We start from the raw sequence: 24589 nt of genomic DNA on the forward strand, positions 1-24589 counted from the left end.
AACAGTGAGGGAGATGAAGTTGCAAATTGCCACACAAGGAAATTATACCATTATAGAAGTTTTTTTAAAAAAATGAAATAAATCCTGAAAGTACAGGGTGTTTTTTTGCTGAAGCCTCAGAGAAGCAGCTGAATAAATCATGGCTGTGAGCTGGACACATCTTGAAGAATCCAAAGAATCCAAATCTTGCTTGTTCACAGTATCTAGTGCAGGGGGTTAACCTTTTTGGGACTGCAGGGGCATTTGGAATGAGACTGCTGCAGACACTACCCCCCACCAAAGTCATCTGTGAAAGTTGGATCCAATAATAATAAAACAGATCCCTGCAAAAACCAATATTGAATTAGAGGAGTAAAAACACACAGATCCAGTGCCTGCCAGCACCATAAGAACATTGATCCAAGGCAGGAATCCTCAAATTGCTTTTGTAAATAGGATGACAACAAAACCAACCAAGCACTCAAACACACTTAGAGGAGACCTGTGATTTGATCATGGTTTTGAGGGAATTGTTCCTTGTTAAATGGTATGTTTGCCTCAACTCCCATGTTTTTGTGCCAGGGTACCACTGGAAAGCACTTGATTTGGTGGTGGATCTGTGTAAAAATTAAGAGTTTCAAGAAGATTTGCTGGATACAACTTGTGTATGTGTGCCTTCTCCTTCTGGCAGTCTGTTATTTTCAGCTCTGTGTACTTTTTTGAGGGGGGGCGGGCAAGATAATGTAATCTACCTTGTTGCCACATTATGGAGGCAGTGAGGGGCCTTACAGAGGCTTAACACATGCCAAGGGAAGTTCTCAAGGCTGCCCTGCCATGTTGGCAACCCTGGAGCTGCATCGCAATTGCCTTCCATATTTTGCAGTGTAACGTAATATTGCAGTAGCTTCAGCGGGGTGGGGGTGGTGAGAGAATTTTTAAAATAAGGAAAGGAGCTTGTCTTTAAGATAGTCAATTTAGATTTAAAAAATAAACATGTCTGGAAGCTTGTGTAACTTATTCTACTTGTCCTTTAGATTGAAGTGAAAAACTGCAGCCCTGTCTTCCTGGGAGTGAAACTGACTGAACTCAGTGAGGCAATGCTTAGGTAGAAGCATGCATAGATTGGGCTGTATGTATTCCCCACTCCTTTTTCTTAAAGGCTAGAGTAGCAAGCAATTCTGTTTAATTTTAAAATTTGTGTGTGCTAAAAACACACATAATGACTTGCTTATGTGGCTTACTTCCTTGCTGTATTTGAATTCATGTAGGCAAAGAGGTTCAACCTTCTTGAATAATATGGTTTACCTCAGAATAGATGGTCCTACCTCCATTCCACAGTCCAGAAGATGAGAACGACCTTCAAGCACCATAGTTAATTCAGTCCTTACTGTTTTGGTTCCTGTGCTATAGCAGAAAATAAAATAAATATAATAGCAGGGAAGGGAGTGTTAAATTTCAACCCAGGCCTAAGTGTCTGGATGTTGAATAATGGCTCAAGGCACTTTCAACCTTATTAAAGAAGTGTGATCTCTGTATGTCAAGTGGCAGGCAAGTGGTCTAGGCAGAATAAAGAAATCAAACCATTTGCTACCATCCAGCAAATGCAGGGAACAATCAAACACTAGTTAGTCATACTAAAGTTCCATTGAAAGTGATTTAAAATATTGAAGGGTACAGTTAGATGATTGACTGTATACAATTTTGTTGCTTTTGATATATTTAATCACTTGATGTCGAACTGTAATTTCATTTTTCTGCACTAGGAGATGAAAGCTCTTCTAAAGTCACGTGAAAAATACACCTGACATATCAGCAGGAGAGCCATATTCCAGGACCTAGATGAGCATCTGTGTAGCATCTCTAAGATAACTGGAGGGTGCTTCTGGATTGAAACCTGGATGAGTTATCTCTTCCTACATGGAAAACTCATCCTAGAGGAAGAGGTTGCAACCATCAGGAACCTTTTGCAACACTTTGAAAGAATAAGTACCACTTATGACAGGCCAGGAAAAATATGAGTCTTCCTTAGACAGCTCTCTTTATTAGAAGCCCAGACCTGCCATCTGCCCAATGAGGTTCTGGACCATAAAGCACCTACAGTTCCCTTCTCTCCCTCCCTGCTGCATGGAGTGCATTTTTTAAAAATTTGGTGCCTTGCTCTTATATTTTAAGATGATATGTAGCTTCAGCCCAAAGAAGCTGCGAACATTAACCATGTCCGTCTACCCTGAGATAGCAAGAGACAAGACTAGGCCGCTGGCAGCAAGTGAAACCCCAGCCCATAACAGTTGAGAGCAGAAAAACACAAGACACTTCCCGCCCTACTGTGGAAGGCTTAATTCAGCCATAATGAAGACCGGGTCACACTACTGATACATCTTTCTGCATTTGCAGACGACAACATGTGACACACAACAAACAGAAGGCTCAAACTCACTGCCCCTCCCTGAGCACTCACACACACACATGTGCACACACACGCCCCGTAAGATCTGCCCTACTTGTGATCATTTCAGATCCTCAAATCAGTTGTACCTGACCTCCAGCAGCTGAGTTATCTTCTAAAGTTGACTGAGTTTCAAACCAATATGACACATATTTATCTTTCCCTGACATAACAAAAAAAAGCAAAAAAAAAATCTGCCTCAGGCACCTGCAAGTTTAAACAGAAGAGGTAGGGGGGCATGCTGATCCCTTTACAATCTGTCTCTTGGTTGTTTTTCTGCTCAAAGTCACAGGGCCTCCCCTCCAAAATGGGGAACGTTCCAGAGTTAACGCTTTCATTTCTCTACCCACTCACATTCACAGAAAGACACATCAACATACCTTGTTTGGCCCTAAATCAGAATGAAATCCAGACGAACTTGCGTCCTCCACTGAAAAACTAGCTATCCATCTGGATCACCAGAATAGGTTTGAACTATTTGCAGACATGCTCCACTATTCAGCCCCTTATACAGTACAGATTTCAGATTAAGGTGGTGCTGCTGCATAGAAAATATAGAAACCCCATCTTCTGTTAATATGTGACTTTTTTAAAAAGCGGCACAATTATAACCTAGGTAAATACATTTGATAAATGTATAATTAAAAATATTTCTTTATTCATAAGGGCTACCCAACATGGATTGGGATGCTGATTTCCGTGAACTAGTTTGGGTGTGTTCCATTGAGGCCAAACAAAAGACATGGGGACTTAAAAACTTCTGCCATAAAAATTAGAATGAACTCTAGCTGAAGAACCATTCACCTTATCATTTAGAGCCCAAATGTGAAAGTGTGTTTTATGGGCCCAGTACATCAAGAAACAAGTTTAAAAACTGCTGTGGGTTGAGTTATTTTCCCCACTTGCAATGGCTGAGTACCTATATCAGCCTTCCCCAGCCTGTTGCCCTCTATATATCTTGGAGTACAAATCTTATCAGCTGCAGCCAGCACACAGTTGCACTTGCGTTGCAGACTAAAACCTCTGGAGGGTAGCTAGCTGGAAAAGGGTGGCCTAAATTATGGCTCAGGTCCCTGGGCCAAACAGACGGCCACAGCGTTGCTAGAAGGCCACGGGGGTGCAGCCTTTTGTCCCCATGCTTGCAAAATGGACCACTCAGAAATCTAGTTGCTGACCACAGCCCTAAGTTAAAAATGTAGCTATTTCTTCTCATAACTGACCAGGTAGGCCAGCTGGACTAATTCTGCAGCCTGTGAAGGAAGTGAACTGGAATTTGGAAATATGGGTAGGTGGCCTTCTGTCCAACCGTGAATAGGAAGACAGAGGAAGAAGACAGCAGCAACTGACTTTAGGTTAACAGCAGCTGCAGTCATCTCTATCTAGAAATGGAGAAATCCCTTTTCCCATTTTATGCTGAACTAAGCGCTGGAAAGTACCCACTCTGGCTAATAGGTATAGCTGTGAAAGCAGTAGGTGGGGTTCAACAGGAAAACAGACATTGCAAGGTGATTCCCAAATCCCCCCCCCCCCCCAGAGAAAGGGGAAGCTGAAGCATGTTGCAAGTCAGCCATAGACCCAGATTTGATGAGAAGAACCAGAAGTGGAAATCTGGACTAGACCTTCCTTCCACCCAATCTAGTATCAAGGCCGCTAATTACCCCTCCGGAGGAGTGAGGGGGGGAGCTGGTTCAGTGCTTCAAGTTATTTCAGAGCAAATGAATGTATACAGAGCATCTTCCATAACAGACTAGCTGTATCCCACCCATTCCTTTCCTCAAGGTCCTTACCAACACTCAGTGCAGCAGACCTCAATACCCAGGCATCTAACCAGCCCTTAAAAAAATAAAATAAAAGTATCGCATGGTGTCTGAAAGATACCTGGATAAAAAGTCTATTTAAATAACTGGTCTCTATAAAGCAGAGAGGCTGTACTCAGAACAAGTGTATTCCATTGAATTCCTATTCGCCCAGTGCATATGTCACCCTCAAAACAGGTGAAAAAGATGTCCAAAACAATGGTGTTCTTCCTTGACCACCACCAAAGCTAAGGAAGTCTAGCTCTGATGCAGAAAAGCCTGCAGCCAGCAAGAATTGATGCAAGTGGCTTCAGGTACGGATAACTTTTGCTAGCGCCATCAATAGCTTCTCACAAGTTACAAGGCTACAGGTCAGCAATTTAGAATTCTTCTTAACCCAAGAATGCTTACAAGGCCACCCACCCTGGATGGCATTTTGGAAGAACAGCTGAACACCACAATCTAGAAGCACCTCAACCAATGGAAATCCATTGCTGTAGACCCCAAGGTTTCCAAATCCTATATATGGTATGTTTATCCACAGATACTCAAAGCAATGGGAAACCATAACCCCAAGAACGAAAAAACAACACCACCCTGTTCTAAGTGAGTTGTATAAAAAAGAAAAGAAAAAGTCCTTCCTTGTCTGTCAGCCCTTGTCAAAGACTTTGATTGACGGGAACTTGTGGCCTACCCCACATCTTAAATCTGTGGGGCTCTTCAATGGGAAGGGTGGGACCCGGACATGATGCAGTCATTCATTCCATGGGGCAGGCGTGGTTGCCAATCCACTGCAGATCAGCCACTACTCCCCAGTGGAGATAAAGGATGCTGACCACCACCAGCACGTGCATTATCTGATGGCTGTTGAACCAGTAGTCAAAGCGGCCCGGCTTCCAGCGCTCAGGCACCCGCGAGATGTTGATGACGCCCCCGAGAAAGGCCAAGCCGTCCATTATGAGGTATGAGCGCAGAGAGGAAGGGTGGCCGGTGCCCAGTCCCACCCATCGCAGGTAGAAGAAGAAGAAGCGGAAGAGGGCTTGCCAGGCAAAAGCCCGCAGGCGGCGGACGCTGGAGCTGGCAGTCACCGCGCAGAAGATGCCGTAGCTCGACAAGCCCGTGTAGGCCAGCAGGGCAGCCGTGCGGGGAATCGGGGTGCAGGCCAGCGTGCAATAGATGATGGGGAGAGCACCTGCAGGGAAGAGAGAAACACAGTCCGCCCATCAGGAAGTTAAGGACAGGGTAGGGTGAGAGGGAAGCTGGTAATTATAATTGTCATTTGGTCATGCTGCTGTCCCCACACTGCACATTATTATTATTATTAATTGAATCTACATACCCGATTCAGTTTGGGTCACACATCCCACACACTAGCTCGATTCTGCCTTCCAGGCACTTGTCTTGTTGCTCTGCACTTTGTTCAGGCCTTCAGGAAGTGCTCTCCCTTCTCTGCCACTCCCCTTTTGCTGTGTCTCTTGTCTTTTTCGTTTGTAAGCTTGGATTCCGCTTCCCCCTCCCCACCCCACCCCAACTTCTTAAACATTATTGATGTGAGCCACTTTGAGAGGCAATAGATTTTCTGGCTATTTGGGGGTAAGTAAGGCTTCCCAAGTTCTATTCCTGGTATCTACAGTTAAAAAGGTCAGGTAGGCTCTGGGATGGGCCTCTACCCGAGACCTGCTGCCAGTCAGCCTGGGCAGGACTGGGCTAAACTGGACCAATCGTCTGATCTGGTATATAAGCTTCCTAAACATCATCCACCAGGAACATTTTGGGCTCTTATCAGGGTCTGCCTCGCTGGCCAATTTTGACAGGCAAGCAGAACAGGTACACAGTTCACACAGGATTTGGCCAACCCTCCCACCCACCAGGTGACAGGTGGGAGGTTATGGTTTGGGAAAAAGAGCCTCATGGGCAAAGAGGGTCGCCATGCCTGCACCATCAAATTTTGTCTCATTCTAGGATTCGCCCTCTATGATGCCTGTCAATACCTATGTGCTGTTGTCCCCATCAACAGTAGGCATTATATGGCTCTCCAGCTTCTCACATCTCTGTGCCAGAGTTTGGTCACTACCCACATCCTAATAAACCGGGGAGAGCACTCTTAACTCACCCAAGGTGTTGACCATGCATACCCCGCACATATCAAGGGTGAGCAAGGTATGGTAGACAGCGGGGCCTCCCTCGTGGTTCATGAAGAGGTGGTAGAGCACACTGCCAAGCTGTGGGAAGACGCAAGCCAGGTAGTGCGCTATTCCTAACCATGAGACTGAGAGTCGGGTCCACGGAATGGTCAAGGGCAACACAAAGAGACACCCCAGCAGAGGGATACCTGAGAGAGAGAGAGAAGAAGAGAGCTGGCTTAGTATCCCATCTCCAACCAGGGACAGCCCTGGGACCCCACAACACTTCCCACAGAGTGTACACTCTAAATGTTAGCACCAGGTGTATCTCCTCCAGTTTTCAGGCCCTTGGCGTCTCTCTCCCCCTCCCCACCCACACCCTCTGCTCCTGCCATCCCATTTGTCATGTCAGAACACTGTTGGAAGAAAAATCGTGGAGCATCAAAGCAGCATTGGGGAAGCCACCATTAAAGCATTTTTGGACAGGGGAAGCCTGCTCATCTCAAGCAATGGACACCCTTTGACACGGTTTATCCATGCTACTCTTGCAAAGCATCTTTGATAAGAGCCTCAAGGCCACCTGGTCTAGTCCTCTACCAGGTACAGAAGCATGGATTGAGCTCGCTCACTCTCGCTCTGTGTGTAAACATTAAAGCAACAGCCCTTTCCCACTCCCCCTGAAATTTTGTTTCTGACAGTGAAAAAAGTCTGACTCAAATGGTGTGTGCTTGTAATTTCCCCAGCATCACCTGTTCATTGTGTACTATGGAAACTTTTGCAGCATCGAAAAACATTTTTCAGCATCGAAAAACATTTTAATGAGCTAAAGCTTCCTCAATAATTACAACCGGGGAGGGGGGTGGGGGTGGAGCAGACCAATGCCATGTTCCTCCCAATTCGGCAGGGACTGGATTTCTTTTCTCTCCACCACCAAAATGCAGTAGCCTGGTAGATTCTTGACCTGTGTATCCAACCTGCCCTACCCTCACTCTTCCTTATCCCCGCTGAGCCTCAACTCTCCCCTCTCTCACCCTCCATTTCCTCCAGAGGCTGCAGCTTTACACAAACAGATTAGGTCTCCCTGAACCCAATTACTGTGCTAATTGAGGCTGCCCAAAGCCAGATCTCAATTAGGAACATGATAAACATTCATTAAGAGGCCAGAAATACTCCTTTAGAGAGATGCAGGGGAGAAACCGAAGAGAATCTCTCAGGGAGACTGAGTCAGCCCCCAGCCCCAAGGGGCCTGTCACCTAGCCCACAGCTCGGGAGAGAAGAGTTGCGGCTACTAACTTTTTTTCTTCCCTTCTAGCAGGTCAGTGCCCTTTGTTTCCCCATTACGGCAATCTCACTTGCCAGGAAAAGCTGCACCTCTTCTCAGTTTATGCCTGAAAAAACAGTCGCTTCAGTCGGGAATCGGGATACACACACTGAAGCGGAGGGGGGAGTCTTAGGCTGAATATACACCATACATTTTGAACATATGACTTCCCCCAGAGAATCCTGGGAAGTGTAGTTTACCCCTCACAGACCCACAATTCTCAACACCCTCCTTTCCCAGGATTCTTTGGGTTAGAACCATCCCAAGTGGTTACTCCCCCGCCATGCGAAATTATCTGCTTCTCTAACACATACAAGGGACAGAGAAATGCAACAGATGCCTCTTATTTGCACAATGAAGCTCCAAAATACAAAACACATGCAACCCTACTCTTTTATGCAAATGGCGAACATGCAAGCTTGGGCCATGGCAAGGGAACCTGTGTGTTCCCCTTGCCCAGGTGTTGCTGCTGGACTTCAACTTCCATCATGGGCATAGCCAGGGGGGGGGCGGAGGGGCAGCTGTCCCCCCCCTCCAACAAAAGTCCTGGCTACACCCAAGACTCCCATCACCCCCAGCCAATTTGACCAATGACCAGGGATGATGGGAAGCGGAGTTCCAAAGGTATCAAAGACCATGAGTTCCCAAGCCTTAGAATCCCTTTTGCCAGCCTGCCGCTGGACACAGAATCTGAGTTTTTCAGCACTCACATGAGCAGTGGTGAGGCGGAAGTGGGACATAATGAAGCTGCCTTATCTAGTCTAGTATTGCCTGCTCTCACTGATATCGGGTCTCAAAGTTCTCAAGCACAGCCCTTTTGCAGACTTTACCCTTTCCTTTTAAACAAATAATAAGTATACCGTAATTATTATTTTTTAATCCAGTGGAGATGCAACAGATGGTATCAGGAGCAAGTGCCAGGTGAGCCATAAATCACACGGCATCTGTGAAGTTAATTGTTTATTCAAGAAAACAAGGTTGACATGTTAGGCCAGGCCTAGTGACAAGAGCAACTCACCTTGCCCCTATGAGGCAGTTCCCTAAGTCTCCTACACTCCCAAGTCCTTCTCAAGCAATCTGAGACTCAGTCTGTGCCTGTCTTTACTCTGCTCTCTTCATACCTCTTCTGGTTCTGTGAGACCAGGGGGAGGGGAGCTTGCCAGAGCAGGAGAGGGAGATCCCCTGGCTTCTTCACCAGCCTGACTCACCTCTGCCTCTTGGCCCCTTCCTGTCCAGCCTCTACTTCTGATTCTGATTCTAGACTGCACTCTGCCACTGCCCCTTCCTACTCACTAAACCCTGTTACTGCTTCAGCTTCTGGCACCTCCTCCTCCCAGCCTGCTCTCTCTTCTCCCTCTGACCACTCATTGTCATCCCACCACCAATCCCCTGGCTCTGAACCTTCTTCCCCTGGGGGTTCCCCAGCTGGGGCCTCCCACCACTCCTCTGCACTCAGACATCTGGGGCCTAGGCTCGGGGGGCAGCGGCGCTCTCCTACTCCTCCTGCCACAACTACCCTGGAGAGTATGTGACTGGGCCCAAGGTCACCCAGCAAATGTCATGGCTGGGGAGGGCAGGGAGCATTTGAAGTCAGGTCTCCCCAGTCCGAGTCAGATTCCCTTGAATGGTATATGAACAGCAGCTGTTTCCCCAAACTATGGCAAGAGGGTGGTCCATGGCAACACAATGAGTAAACCCATTGCTCCCCATGTTGTTGGTAGTGCAGTAGTTAGGGTGATTGACTAGGACCCAGGAGCCCAGGGTTCAAATCCCCCCTCGGCCATGAAGCTCCCTGAGTGACCTTGCATCAGTGCCTCTCAGTTTAACTAACTCGCAGGGTTGTTGTGAAGATAAAAATGGAGGGCAGGGAAGAATTATATGTGCTACCTTGAGAAAGATAAACATTCTAAATAAAATTGGCAAACGGGTTAGGCAGCTGGGGGCAGGGTTATAACCTCAGTAACATAGGAAGCTTCCTTATACAGAGTCAGGCCATTAGTCTGTCTAAGTCAGTATCACCCACCCTGACTGGCAATGCCTCTCTAGGCTCTGGGCATCCTTACCTGGAGATGTGGCGATTGCATTGCTCTACGGCTGTGAGCCAAAGTCAAGATGAGCTAGGATGACTTTCATCTCTTGCACAGCAGGGACTACGAGGATTTAATCTAAGCTTTTGGGCTACAGAGCAGGAAGCAATGGCCGCCACAGGGCATAAGCCGAGCGCACCTGCCCCGCACCACCCCAAAGCCAAAGTTTTGGTAAAAAGCCAGGCTGTTTTCTACACCCACCCCCGATGGCTCCCAGCATCCCCACCTGATGGGACGACAGTCCCAAGGACAGCGAGGAGGGCTGTGTCAGCAAATAACTTGCAAGCCTGCATTTTGCTGATGGCGGGGATTGTGGTACCCACGCGCCAGCTGCACAACCGCAAAATGCCTCCAAAATGCAGCCAGGCCATTTAAAGAAGCCACGCAGCAGCAACTTGGCACCCAGGGGCTGGGAAGGTACATTTTAACTCACAGTGCCACCTGAAGAGGGAGAGGCTGTTCTGCCGCACACATCCCAAGACGCAAGATGGCAGAGGAGAACCACTCTCTCCAAGCCCCAAGGAAGGGAACGGCCTTGGGAACAAAACGGGAAACACAATCCTCTCTTTATTTGCCAATCAGATGTTTTCTACGCAAAAAAGGGGTGGCAAACAGAGGTATGAAAAGGAGTAGGGGAATAATTGTCAAGGTCAGGTGGCTCCACTACCACACGGGGTTGGATACAGAATTCAGCAAGCTAAGAACTCCCAGTTGCTTTTTTAAAAAAAAATAGTTTCTACCCCTCAAGACTGAAAGTGTAATGCTGTGACTACTAAGAACCTGAAAGGTTTCTTGATTGGCCACAAAGCACAGAAAGAAATATTGGATAAGCCCTCTCTATCACCTATGCCTACCTCATAAGGTTATTGTGATCTTTTATTCTGATTCTGTTTATTTATTGTGCAGATTTGTTATTTTATTTCTATCGTAAAAGTTATTGTTGTTAGCAGTCTTGGACATTTTAATGGAAGGATTAGGGTATAAATCTAATGAACAGCAATGAGAAAAAATGAATACATATTCTGCCCCCGAATTCCTTCCAGCGGGGCGACAGGGAAGGAAATATGATAAGTACATACCGACCTGAGGGTCTACATAGAAATGATAGCAAGATCTCAGAAGCCAGGGTTTGGAGAAGCGGGGCAGGACTTGTGTGCCTCCTCATGATTGGCAGGAGGAAAAGGGTTTGCAAGATTCACACAAATTCACTTAACACCGTTTGCAGAATTCAGCCATCCTTGGCACAACATTTAGTGTTCTGTTCCCCCCCCCCCCAGCGCACACATACACAAAATCCTTACAGCTGTCCCCTGCAGTGTTATCAAGGCTCGGCCATTGAACTCTGCCACTGAAGTGGCAGGAGCCTTGCAGTAAGATCTGGCATACTTCCCAGAGGATATCTTGCTTCAGGGCAGATGCTTGTATTGGTTGCCCAAAAGCAGACTTCAGGCCACACTTCAAAAAATAAAAATCGGGACACGGTGGAGGGGAGGGGGGCAGCGTTGTTGTTTTCCCACATGAATAAAGCAAATTACACCTGAAATATTCTTACTCTCTGTCCTTGTCTCCAGGCCCTAGCACCAGCATCAGGGACATCCAAGTTTATTCTCATTTTCCCACCCCTGCACACCCAACTCTGCCTTTCCTGTTCTCAGTTTCTGCAACCGCTGCTACAGACCTGTCACAGAAGCACAATCCCGGCCTTGCTCTCCTCCCCAGGGACATGTTAGGGATCGGATAACAGACCCGGAAGCGTCAGGACTGTGTAACATTAAACAGTCATGATTTCACGGTCTGAGCCAAAGACTCGGGGCAGGGGAATATACACCGTGAAGCACTGACGTGTGATTCTGGCTCTACACACACAAACCCATTCTCAGAGCCAGGGATGCTCCCTTCTCACTCTCTCTCCTTTTATTACATTTCACTGTCATTTCCAGAGGCTTAATCAAGGGTAACCTCATTTTTCGGAGAGCTGAACCAATCCGCCCTGTTACAGCTATAATTCATAAAGCCCAATCAATGCAGCTTTCACACACACACACACACACACACCTTTTTTTTATTACAAGAGTCCCAGACCCAGGTACCCTGTTTCTCATATTTTAAGACATACCCATAAAATAAGCCATAGCAGGATTTTTAAGCATTCAAGGAATATAAGCCATACCCCGAAAATAAGACATAGTGATAGGCACAGCAGCAATGCCAGCCGCGGCAGGAGGAGGAGGAAAAAAATAAGACATCCCTTGAAAATAAGCCATAGTGTTTTTTTTTGAGGAAAAAATAAATATAAGACATGTCTTATAATATGAGAAACACGGTAGATGCCAATCCAGACCTTAATGGAGGGGTGGGCAAGAGGAGGAGGAAAGGGGCACAGATCAGGAGGAAGGATTCGTGTGTACTGTATGCAGAAATGCGGGTGCATATGAGTCTCTCACGCTTTTGTGTTAAACCTCAAAGGTCCACCTACTGCCAGAGTTCAGTCCGGGCTCCGCTTGCCACCTCTGAGGTCAGCTGCTCAAGTGTAAGCCACTTATCCCAGGAACTGCTATTTCAGCATCTGGGACAGGATACCTCCTGGCACTTGTATGTGGGGGGGAGGATGCATGACGTCGGACCCCCTGGGCAGGATGGAAGGGGCGGAGAAGAGAACAAACACTGAGCCTATAATTGGATCATCATTAACTACCTGGAAGGAGCTATATAAATACAGTTCCTGAAGACGGATAGAAAGTGGGAGGCTGCAAGGCTGTCTCTGTAGGAAAAGAGGGGCAAATGGTATCAGGAAGTGGCACTATCTCCTCTTAGTGCCAGGGTTGGTCCTTGGCCATAGCAGTGAAGAGTTGAAGGGCGAGGATGTGTGCCCCCCCCCCAGGGCCAGAAGGTGCAAACAAGGTGAATTTCCTCCTCATGCACAATTTCCACAAAATGCAGCAAAGTCCACTCATTTACCAGCAGTTGGTTTTTTTTAATGGATTTGAGCCAACAAATCCATAGCAGATTTGCCCATCAATGGTGTTTGAACCCAACCAGCAGGCCCTGCAACAAAATGTTGCAGCGTGGAGTGCTCCTGTTCACTGAGCCAGCCTTGCCCTCTGTGAAGCTCCATTTTATTCCCTCTTCCTTCCCACCCAATTTTTCCATTTGCTCTCCCACAAGACGGTCAGTCAGCATTCAGTGGCCAGTGAGCATGCTCAGTTCTCACTGGGCTATTTGGGGGGGGATCTTCCCTCACTTTTCTCTCATGAAGGCTTTTTGGGGGGTATTTCTGTAAACCTTGGGGTATCCTTGAACTTGTCAATCCCTCTCTCTTATATGTATGTGGTGCCATTTTGGCTATACAGTGGTACCTCGGGTTAAGAAGTTAATTCGTTCTGGAGGTCCGTTCTTAACCTGAAACTGTTCTTAACCTGAGGTACCACTTTAGCTAATGGGGCCTCCCGCTGCCGCCGTGCAATTTCTTAACCTGAGGTACTATTTCTGGGTTAGCGGAGTCTGTAACCTGAAGCGTTTGTAACCCGAGGTACCACTGTATAAGCACTCACTCCTGAACACAAGAAATAGACGGAATTTGTTTTTAAAAAAATCCTCCATGTTCAGGAGGAGTATACCACCCATTAACAGATACTGGGGCCAAACAACAAAGGATGCCCATCTCCATGACCTACTTTGAGATCTTTCTAGTAACATCTGGGCTGGCCACTGTTGCACAGGTAAGCCAGATAAGGTGAATTTTGGCTTGAGCCAGAAAGGCAGTTGCAAGGTGCTTCTATGGGTGTCTTCACCTTCAGAGATTAGGCTGTACCTGATATACAACACACACACACACACACACACACACACACACACACCCAACCAACCAACCACATTTGCCTGGCACCATCATCTTTCAGACAAGAAACCAGGCTAAATCAGTCCTGTTTTTCATGAGCCTCCAACAGCAATTAATATTCTCCAAGCCACCGTCTACCTCTTTATTCGTTTTAGACTCTAAAATTTAATTTGTCAGGTTGCTTATTCAATTTGTTTTACTGCCGACACTTGATACCATTTAAATTGTAAATTATCTCAAGGATGCAAACAACGGAAAGTGGGGACAAAAACACTTCTCTTAAAAAAAATGAAATCAATCTGCCTTGTGTGGTGCTGGCTGAAGCAGCAGCCTCAGTTCCCCCATCTGTGAAAAGGGAAGGGAAAGCTTCGCTCAACTCACTAAGTGACACAAGCTGAAGAAGAAAACCGGGATCACTTTATAAAAAGGATTAGTAGCCGGAGCAGGATGCTGCAATGGTATTGAATCTCTCACGCTATTTGAATGACATCCTGCGAGCCAAAAGGGGTGTGTGTTAAGTCCAGTCTTACTTTCGGCCAAATGCAGGGGGTAGCATTTAGGGGTGGGCGAAATTCGGCCCAGTGTCCTCATCCTACCTCTTGGCTGCACAATGTCACTGAGGTCAAGAGAATCCGGAACATCTCACATTACCCACACAGCTGCCTCCCTCCCAGAAGAGTATGGGTATTGCCCGCCACATCCTCTCAGCAATACAAAAACCTCCCAGATTCCCAGCCCGCTGCAACACCTCCTTTCCTGCTGGATCCACTACGATATCTCCAGGGCCCTTGCGGTCCCCTCACTCTCTGCACAGCATCAATGCCCACCAGCCAGTAGAGCTAACCTGAAATCCCACTCATCCATTTATCAAACGCCTACCTGTATTTCTGCACCACCATCCGCCCCAGATAAACTGCCGTTCCTATCCAGGTTTCTGTTTCCCATGCACCTGTCAAGAGCCAGCAAGGTGTAGGTAGAGTCATAGAATTGTAGCGCTGGGAGGGACACCCCAAGGGTCATCTAGTCCAACCCCCTGCAATGCAGGAAGCTCAACACATGGTCTCCTCCATCCTATCTGAAAACATACCAGCCCCTGATTAATTTGCAAACCTGCTAGCAGGTAGGTAGTTATCAGGTGTTGAAATAGGACGGGGAAGATCCAGGTTCAAATCCCGACTTATCCAGGAAGCTTATTGTGGGCAAAGAGAAGGCCATGTATGGCATATTGAGTATTGTACACACATACACAAACAATGCGGTTTTGTGTGTGGCAGTATTGACTGGTACAGAGTACAAGGGCCTGTTTTTCTCTGCCAATGGCGGACGGCACTCTCCTCAGAGGCCGGATCTGTCACTTGAGGCGACTACCTCGCCTCATGGATAGGCCAGCCACGCCAAGATTCCTGGATTTTATCCCTCACCACTCTCTTCTTCTCGCCTGTGGACCATTCTAACGTCTTTTGTCCTTCAGAGTAGGAGGGTGTTGAATATATAGATCTATTTTTTTATAAAAAACATTATTTCCAGGGCAGCTGAAAAGCAGGCCCTTCTAATCCCCTGGGAACCGTGACTCCATAGCTGCTCCCTGCCTCCAGGTCTTAAATGTTGGGCCAGGAGAGCAGAGCGGACTCAATCTCTCTGTTGCCTGGATTAGCCAGGATCAACGGCTGCTTAGCCCCCAGAGGGCTGGAAAGGTAATTCCCAGCAGGGCTCCTGGGTTCCGTGAGGGGAGAAAATGAGCAAGAATTAACCAGAGAAAGGTGCTCTCCCCAGGGCCCGTGCAAGATATTGGGCTGCCTGAGGCAAAGGACACAATGGGGCATCCCTTCCACAATAGACAGAAGCCGATATGAGCAGCAGTCACCTCTGGGGATGGGATAGAATGGGATAACAATCTCTACTGCACCTGAGAGTACCAGGCTTTTTTAAAGAGTGAACGAAAGGCCATGTAGAATATGCAGCTCTTTTCCTCGAAAGGAGGAGGCCACATCTGCACTAGAAATTTAAAGCACCAACATGCCACAGTCATGGCTTCCCCCAAGCAATTCTGAGAACTGTAGTTTATTAAGGGTGCCAAGAGTTGTTGGAGACCCCCCCCCCGAATCCCCTCACAGTGCTCCCAGTTCCCAGAGTGGTTTGACAGTCCATCCTTCTTCTTGAGGAACTCCGGGAATTGTACCTCTGTGAAAGGAATAGGGGTATCTTAACAGCTCTCAGGCTGTCTCAAGTGGGATGATAGTGCTTTAAATGTCTGGGGCAGATGTGGTGTGAATGGCCAGGGGGCTTGGGAGAATCAGCCACCACTGCCCCATAAGTATCTGCCACCTGAGGCTATAGTCACGCTATGCCTAATGACAGGGTGGGCCTTGAGCCTCTCACAGGCATATGAGGCTGGATTACACCAAGTCAGGCTACTGGTTTATCTAGATCAGGCATCCCCAAACTTCGGCCCTCCAGATGTTCTGGACTACAATTCCCATCATCCCTGACCACTGGCCCTCTTAGCTAGGGATCATGGGAGTTGTAGGCCAAAACATCTGGAGGGCCGCAGTTTGGGGATGCCTGATCTAGATTCTAGAACGACATGGTTTTACTCTTAACAGGCAGTGGCTTTCCAAAAACTTGAGTTCTTTCATAGAACCCTAGAGCTGGAAGAGACCACAAGAGTCATCTAGTCCAAACCTCCGCAATGCGGAAATCATTTGCCCAAAGTGGGACTCGAACCCATGCCTTTGAAATTAAGAGTCTCACGCTCTACTGACTGAGCTATGCTTCAGCTATCCTTTCACTAGGCATTGAACCAGGGACATTTTGAACAGAAGACTCTGCCCTCAAACTGTGGACCCAACAAATCAATAGAAACCGAGCTGAACCTCCATATGCAGGTACAGTATACCCCTCCCAAAAAACCCAGATCAATCATGGCTGCCATCATTTTCATGCACAGTTTTTGAGTCTCCCCAAGGCTATTGATAACACAATGTTGGACGAGTTCAACCTTTGGCCTCTTCTAGTGAAGATGTACTTATGTTCCGACTCCTGCCTGATTTGTTCCCTGTGATTTATTGGAAGCTGGCCATGGGCACCGATGCTGCCAAGCAGTTCCCAGGTGCCGGTACATGCCGCTCCCTGGAGATTCCCCACCCTGACGATGCTGCCAAACTGACAGCATGGTATCCGCGAGGCAATTCCCCTGGGAAGCTGGTATAAGCAAGTTTACACATATACAAAAGTTCCACTTGCCTCAGCGGAACAGAAACAAAACAACTTTTCTGGCCCTGCTGGCTTCTTCTAAGAAAACGCCTACAACCGTTTTGGGCAAAATAGCCCTGGCTCATATGCACACAACGCACGGAAATCCCTTTTAAAACCAGGGCAGCTTCCCCAAACTATTTCCCATAATTCCTTGAGGAGAAGGATGGGAAATAATGGACAAGATGTTCAAAAGACCACCTGCCCACCATTTGGTCCCATTCAGAGAAACAGCCACAGGAGAGGGTTGGATATGTACAAGTATGCTCAGTCTATTTGGGACAGCAACTCAGCTTAAAATAGACCTGGCCTCACACAAAAACAGGCCTTGCACATCCCAGAATCCTTTGCAGCACGCAAAGATTCCATGGCAGGCAAAGAGGGATTGCCTTGAGAGAGAAAGCAACAATTCCTTTAGAGTAGGAATTTGAAACCTCATGCTCTTAGCCAGGACCCACTCCCTTCTAACACCAATACAAGGAAAGAAACCGCAAATTCAGTCTTTCTTTAGGATATTGATCCATTAAACACCCACACCCCATCAGGTGCATCAAATCTCAAGATGACGTGGCTCAGGCTACTTTATTCTAACCTTTGAAGCCTGTTAGCTATCTGTCGAAGCTGGCAAACAGCTTTACTGGTCCCCTAGAAGTGCCCTTCAACGCTTCAGCACACCCATAATTGCTCCACATTGCTCTTTGCCCTCATTTGACACCGGCAGTTGGAGAACAATTCCCTTCCTCAAGTCAGGCTCTTGCCACAACATGTGTGTAGGAGCAAAGACTGAAAAAGTCAGATATTTGAGCAGGAAATCACCGGGGGATGGGGGGGGGGGCTACGTGTGTATTGTACCACAATTCTGCAGGAATGCAGGGGGGAAGGTGCAGAATGCAACATGAGGACTATTCTGAGAATCTCGGCCTTCACAAAAAAAAAAGAAAAGGGGTGGGGAGGAAAGAGGAGCAATCCAGCCCATATGGTTGCAAATAAACACTGGAGAGCATGTGGGCAAAATAGTGCTTACTGTAGCACAATGAGATTTGCCCGCTTTAAAAAAAAAACAGATCTTCACCAGAAGACACAACACACAAACACACAGTAAGGGGTAAGCAGTGAGGTGGTGAAATTTGCTGATAGTACTGTTCAGGGTCATTAAAAGAAAAAGAGATTGTGAAGTGTTCCAAAAGAACCTCTCCAAACTGAGTGAAATAAGTAGTTAAAAAGCAAATGCAACTCAATGTAAACAAGTGTAAAGTGATGCATGTTGAGGCAAAAAAATATTAATTTCACATATTTGCTTATGGGGTCTGAACTTGGGGTGACTGACCAGGAGCGTGACCTTGGGATCACAGTGGATAGCTTGCTGAAGACGTTGATCCAGTGTGCGGCAGCAGTGAAAAAAGCAAATTTCATGTTAAGGATCGTTAGGAAAGGAATTGAAAATAAAACTGCTGATACCATAATGCTGTGATACAGGTCTATGGTGTGACAGCATTTGGAATACAGTGTGTTAGGTCTGGCCACTTTGGCTCAAAAAGGACATTGTAGAGTTGGGAAAGTTTCAGAAAATGGCAAGTGTAATGATCAAAGGGATGGAGCAACATTCCTATGCAGCAAAGGTTGCAGCACTGGGGACTTTTTAGTTTAGAGAAATAGTGAGGAAGAGGTGACGTGACAGAAATTATGCACAGAATGGAGAGAGTGGATGGAGAGAAGTTTTTCTCCTTCTCATATAACACTAGATCTTGTGGACATTCAATGAAGCTGAATGCTGAAAGATTCAGAACAGACAAAAGAAAGTACTTCCTACAGCGCATAGTTAAAACTATGGAAGGCAGTGACGTGCCGATGCCCCAACATGGAGGACTTTAAAAAGAGGATTGGACCATTTCGTGGACAACAAGGCTATCAATAGAACCAGCCACAACGGCTACGTTCTACCTCCACTGTTGGAGGCAGTGAATACTTCTGAAAACCATTTGCAGGGAATTACAAGACAGGAGAGTGCTGTTATCCTCATGTCTCGCTTGCAAGCTTCCCTGGGGCACTTGGTTGGCCACTGTGAGAACAGGATGCTGGACTAGATGGGCCATTGGCAGGCTCTTCTCATGTTCCCAATAATGGACTACAGAGAAAGCACGGCAGCTTTGGGTGTCCTTGAAGTAATGTGAACACTCAGAAAGCTCTGCCCGAGACAAGGAAGAGGAAGCTTCGGCCCTGCAGAGCTCACAGGACTACATCTCTCCATTCCTGACCCCTGGCCACATTGGCTAGGCCAGATAGGAGTTGGAGGCAGAGAGTTGGACTCTCTGCTTCTATGTTAGATATTCAATAAGGGAAGACAAGTGTTCAGGTGGGACACGTCAACAGCCACAGAAGCCAAGCAAACGCCTTTCCTTCGCTGCAGTTCTCAGGGAATCCATTTCAAGAATATCCCGCTTGTTAACTGACCCCACCCTACTCCACCCAGTGAGCTGGGGCAGGCTGAAGCCATTCCCCCAAAGATGCTTTCGTTTGGGCTTGCTGCTGCCCGCTCCCTCCCTCATCCATGGTGAGTAACAGCACACAGCTTGTACAATATGCTGAGCCTCTGCTTGTAACACATGAAAGGGGTCCTGTGGGCAGGAGAGCTCATAAAAGGGCAGTTTGCCCTTACAGGGGAGACTGGATTATTTCATGAGCTCACGAGAACAGTGAGGAGGAGGAAATCCTGCAACCTCAACTCTGCGGCTCGCTCAATTGCCCAACTGGTCCTGCTCTCCGCTCTCATTACCCAGGCAAGTTCATTTCTCTGGCTGTGTGAGCATTTTCCTTCCTTATTCCCCCAACACAGGGCAGTGGGAGAGCAGAGTGATTCGCTTCTTAAGAGGCGCTGGGAAACTGTACCCCAGTTATTCATCACTGGGATGGGGGGAATGGCTGCAGCAGCTCAGTGCCAGGGGTGGGGAGGGAACACTCTCTGCATGTGGTCAAAAGCTACTTGCTCTTATTTATTATTTCATATTCACATCCCGCCTTTCATTCACAAAAGACGATGTACATGGGATTCCCAGGAAGTCACCTATCCACCCAGGCACTATTCATTCAGTGCTCTGAATGCTCAAAGACTATCTGTAGCCGAGGGGGCTGCAATAGATGCCCACAGATCATACCTGGGATGGTGTGTTGTTAGGAGGAGGTCAGGGGTCCAGGCCCAAGGTCTTTTTGTACCAGACCCAATATCTTCTAGCCCTCCCCTTCTTCCTTACTTTCTGTAAACTTAAAGCACTTATTTAAAAAAATGATTACAAGGCACATTTCCTCTAGAGGTTATGGGACCATGATGTTCATCGACTCCAACTACTTGCAGTGCAGGAATTTTTCACCTAACACCCACGACCCTGAGATTAAGTGTCTCATAAATGGCATGCAAATTTCTGTCACAGGGCTGTGCTCCAAGCCCTTTAAGGTTCTAGCAACACACCTGGCCTGGGACATAACATGTTTATTACTTTCCCAAGTTTCACAGGTGGCATAAAAACAGGTTCTGGGTGAGAAAATTTGCAATAAGGAGGCCTAAGGGGTAGGAAAGAATTGCAGAACCACCAACATACTTGCACAATAGGTTTACGCATTACTTTCAGTGAGCACAAGGATATGATCCTGCCTGCATGGTTTTTGTTATAGCTCTACAAGTTAAAGGGTTAGAAGCCTTTTCCAAAATTAATCTTTTTATATAAATAAAGCACACACATGCTGTTCAGGAATGGGGAGCAGAATATTTCAAAGGTTTCAAAGGCTGTTTGTGGTTACAGCTCTGGACTGAACTCTGACAACAATGATCTTCTTCATACTTTTATCACAGCCTCTCCCAACCTGGTGCCCTCTAGATGTTTTGGAGCACAATGTCCACTCCACTTGGGGCCAATATGAGCAAAACATATGCAGGGCAACAGATTAGAGCAGGCATCCCCAAACTTCGGCCCTCCAGATGTTTTGGACTACAATTCCCATCTTCCCCGACCACTGGTCCTGTTAGTGTTAGCTAGGGATCATGGGAGTTGTAGGCCAAAACATCTGGAGGGCCGCAGTTTGGGGATGCCTGGATTAGAGGAAAGCTGATTTATGACATCCCTTCCAATAGGAGAGCTAGGGAAGGGCAGTCACTAGGAAGCCTAGAGATGATGCTGGCTATTGAACCACAGGCCTATTGCATGCAATCTGAGCAACTAGGAAGTGTTCTGAATGCTACCGGTATATATCGGGCATGTCTAACAGGTAGATCACTGGATGTCTGCGGCAGATCACTGGTAGACCATTGCCCCCCCCCAAGAAGCTGAACAACTGTGGCTCCCCTAAAAAAAGCTCAACGTTTTACCTCCTCCCTGAAAAAAACTCAACTTTGACCTGAACCCCAAAAGGGGGGGGTAGATCACTGCCACTTTTTAAACTCTGAGTAGATCAGTCTCTTGGGAGTTGGCCACCCCTGCTATATATTCATGCTTACTGTTTCTCTTTCATCTGGATAAAGCAGGCTGGCTCAATGTAAGAACTTAAGAAGAGTCCTGCTAGATCAGGCCAATGGCTCATCTATCCTGCTCTCACAGTCTCCAACCAGATGCCTATAGGAAACTAGAAGGAGAAACTGAGCACAACAGTACTCTCCCCCCCCCTTGTCATTCTCAGCAAGCCCTCATGGCTTGTAGCCTAGGATAGCCTGACCCTCCATGAATTAGTCTAATCCTATTTTGATGCCATCCAGGTTGGAGGCCATCGCTACAACTTGTCACCACCACCCCAAGCCAAACACAGCCCACCAGCCAGATGGTGTGGTCTGCCAGGTGTTGAGTAACATCCTCATTTTTTGTATTCCCAGGTGGGCGGCAAAGGCGTAACAAACCAGTGGGTTCCAAGGCCTTACGAGCAAGCTACTTTTTCAGATACAGTACAGAATTTATCTTTCCTGATCTGTTGTTGCTGCTGTTGTACCTCTTTTTGTGTTACATTCCTATTTTCTACAGAGTTCCTAGGCAACCTCCCATCCAGGCACTGACTAGACTCAGGTCCGCCTAGGTTCAGCAGGTTTGCAGCAGTAGCAGACTTCAAACCATCCCCTAAGTACTAAAGGTGCAACCAATTGATCGTGTTGCTATGTTAAGTGGAGGAATGGGCTCGTGAAACAATGAGGTGAGAGTCGCTTTTGTGGATGTGGTTTGCACAACTGTACTCTTGCAATAAGAAGCTTCCAGAAGAGAAGTCTTGACAGGCCGCATTGCCTCCCCTTACTCTCCCCATACAGAAAGGTTTCTGGCTGTGTGAATATGAGCCTATAATTTCTGCCCAAACCCCGCAGAATGGAGCTTTTCAGCTCAACCTCCTCTAGCATAGCTACAGGTGCTTGTGTCCAGAACAATCCTCATTGAAACCAATGACAAAAGCACATTGTGTGTTTTGCCCAAACTCAGCTTTGCAATGAATGGGAAGCGGGAGGAGAATTCTAAAACATTCCATCCCCCATTGCCATAAATCAGACAACAACAAAATAAAGCTGAACAAGTGAAGGGGTGACAGGGAGTCATAGCTGGGACCTTGATGCTCCAGCCTAACATGCCTCATAACAACAAGGTGCTTGAAATTCCTCTTTGATTTTCACAAACCTTTGGGTCCATCTAACCCAGACTCCTCCTGCTCCACCACCTGAGAGGATTCTTTCAATCTGGAGGCATCCAAGACTGAACTTGGCTTTCGGCATGCAAAACATGCCCTCAGCGGCTAAGCCTCTCTTTCACAGGAAGTCAGCTGCTCTCCCACAAACTCACACAGGGTAATACAAAGTTAAGGCTGCCATAGAAACCCTACCAGGAAACAGGGCACACAGCTAATAAATGAAACTCCCATGGCCAATGTTAGCTCAGCAACTTTGCTCCGACTCCGGCAAACAGTCACCTAAGCCCAGAAAAATAAACTTTTAATTATTCACCATTTGAAGGGGTGGCTCGTTGGAAACGGAAAAGGAAAGCAGAATGAATGAGCACTGGCATCCGAGGGGGCACGAAAGCCAGGGTTGGGGGAGGAGGGGGAGAAAAAATATGCAGGGCGTGGGGACAGGCATCTAAGTTGCCCACGGAGAGCTAGCTAGGTTGCAGCGGGGCTGTCGCGTGCGTGACACTGAGGTTGTCCATGAACCCTCCCGCGGCCAGGATGCTGCCAGTCTGTCTGGGGATCAGTGCGCAATGGAACTGGAGGACAGAGATTGGCGGCTTGGGGAGAGGGATGAGAAGGGGCGCGCGGCTCTCAAAGCCCGTCGGGTGGGGTGGGGGAGAGCCAGGCCCTGTGAAAAGGGTCCACGCCGACGCTCTGGGACCGGGCAAGAAAAACGGAAGCAGCAGCAGAGGGATGCCGAAATGCACCAGGAACAGACCAGAGCAAGGTACAAGAGCTGTGGTCAGCCGGGCGGAGGTAGGGGTGTCACCATGTCTCCGGATGCCCGCTGTACGCCTAGGGCTGGAGGGCTGGGGAGGGCCCTGCAGGAGAGCAAGCACGGAGATCGGAGGGCATCGGAGCCCGGCGGGAGAAAGGGCGGCCGACGGCGACGGCGACGGCGACGGGGTGGTGGAGAGGCCAGTGTTAGACACGGGCTGCGGGGAGCAAGGAAGGAAAGGCTGCGGGGACTCACCATGGGTGTAGATGTTGCCCAATTCGTTGTGCAGGTAGAAGAGGCTGCGGAGGCAGCCGGATCCGGTGCTGATCGGTCGGTAGCCCGTCAGCACGAAGCGGTTGAATTGCAGGTGAGGGGGGGAGCTGGCCCAGTCCAGGAGCCGGGGCCCCCCCAGGAAGGCCATGGCCGGGCTCCCCCCCCGGGGTCAGCTGCTGGCCGGGCTCTGCATCCTTTTCCTCCTCCTCCTCCTCCTCCTTCCTCCTGCTGCTGCTGCCGCCGCTGCAACGAGCAGCTCCTCCTTGGGCTTCCCCCTCGCTTCGCTCCCCTCCTCGGGCTGAGCTCACAATCCGGCCCCGCCCACCGCCCTCATTAACATAATACATGCGGGTACCACTGCTCCCCTCCTCCTCCTCCCCTGCCGCCTTTTCTCACGCGGGCCGATCCCCTGTACAGTATCTGCAAGGCTGCCGCGCAAGCCCCGCCCACGATCCCGCCGCTCATTTGCATAATCTCTGCACCGCAGTCGCTCTGACTCGCACATGGCTGCCCGGAACAGGGTTCTGCACTCTGCATAAAAATGACAATATATGCAAGCCACGCCCTTCCTCTCCGGGGCCTACCAACCGCCCGAGCTTGACTAAGAACTGTCGTTCCATTATTAGCATAACGGACGCCCCGCCCTCCCTGCGGTGGGTGATAATAGGGCGTTCCGAGTCCTTGAAATTCGATTATTTGCATAACCCACTGAACCACGCCCCCAGCAGCTTGTCAGCGATGTCCGTGATTGGACGCGCGGAAGATTGGCCCAATTGTAAACCCCAGAGCAGACAAAAGACGCCCCCGAAAGGCAGGAGGGTGTATAGGTTTGACGCGGTTATGAAATTAATTCCTAAATCCTAGAAAGTCACGCCCCTGGCTAAACTGCGTGGTGGCCCGTCACATAATAGGACACCTCTTTGATTTTTTTTTTAAGTAATCCCCAAAGCGCTATTGCAATAACGTTGTTTGTGCAAGGAGATCTCATATTATTATTAGTATTTGCATGTGTTTCATAATGCAGTGATTTCCTACGCATTTATAGCGCCTTGTGAGTTTTCAGCTTTCAGACAC

General features: G+C 48.0%; 1 protein-coding gene across 3 annotated transcripts; it reads right to left on the reverse strand.

Moving 5' to 3' along the window:
* Positions 1-1614: 1614 nt before the first annotated feature.
* Positions 1615-23950, reverse strand: PAQR4 (progestin and adipoQ receptor family member 4). 3 transcript variants are annotated; one of them, XM_035135692.3, is made up of 3 exons: positions 23498-23950; positions 6335-6553; positions 1615-5413 (listed from the first exon to the last, which is right to left on the reverse strand). In XM_035135692.3, the coding sequence occupies exons 1-3, from the start codon at positions 23661-23663 to the stop codon at positions 4980-4982; spliced, it is 819 nt and encodes a 272-aa protein (XP_034991583.1). In that variant the 5' UTR covers positions 23664-23950; the 3' UTR covers positions 1615-4979. The 3 variants fall into 3 exon arrangements, with proteins under 3 accessions (XP_034991583.1, XP_088512464.1, XP_088512465.1); XM_088656338.1 differs by lacking the exon at positions 23498-23950 and adding an exon at positions 11431-11619; XM_088656339.1 differs by lacking the exon at positions 6335-6553 and having other exon boundaries at positions 23498-23815.
* Positions 23951-24589: the final 639 nt, after the last annotated feature.

Source organism: Zootoca vivipara, chromosome 12 (assembly GCF_965207765.1).
Source record: "Zootoca vivipara chromosome 12, rZooViv2.hap1.1, whole genome shotgun sequence".
Lineage (NCBI taxonomy): Eukaryota > Metazoa > Chordata > Lepidosauria > Squamata > Lacertidae > Zootoca > Zootoca vivipara.

What these genes read in the sequence shown, in the direction of transcription:
- PAQR4 (XM_035135692.3), bottom strand. Translation starts at nt 23,663, where the DNA reads ATGGCCTTCCTGGGGGGGCCCCGGCTCCTGGACTGGGCCAGCTCCCCC. An exon ending in GGGCAACATCTACACCCATG is followed by an intron (nt 6,554 to 23,497) that starts GTGAGTCCCCGC and finishes TCTCTCTCTCAG; the next exon opens with GTATCCCTCTGCTGGGGTGT. An exon ending in ATGCATGGTCAACACCTTGG is followed by an intron (nt 5,414 to 6,334) that starts GTGAGTTAAGAG and finishes TCTTCCCTGCAG; the next exon opens with GTGCTCTCCCCATCATCTAT.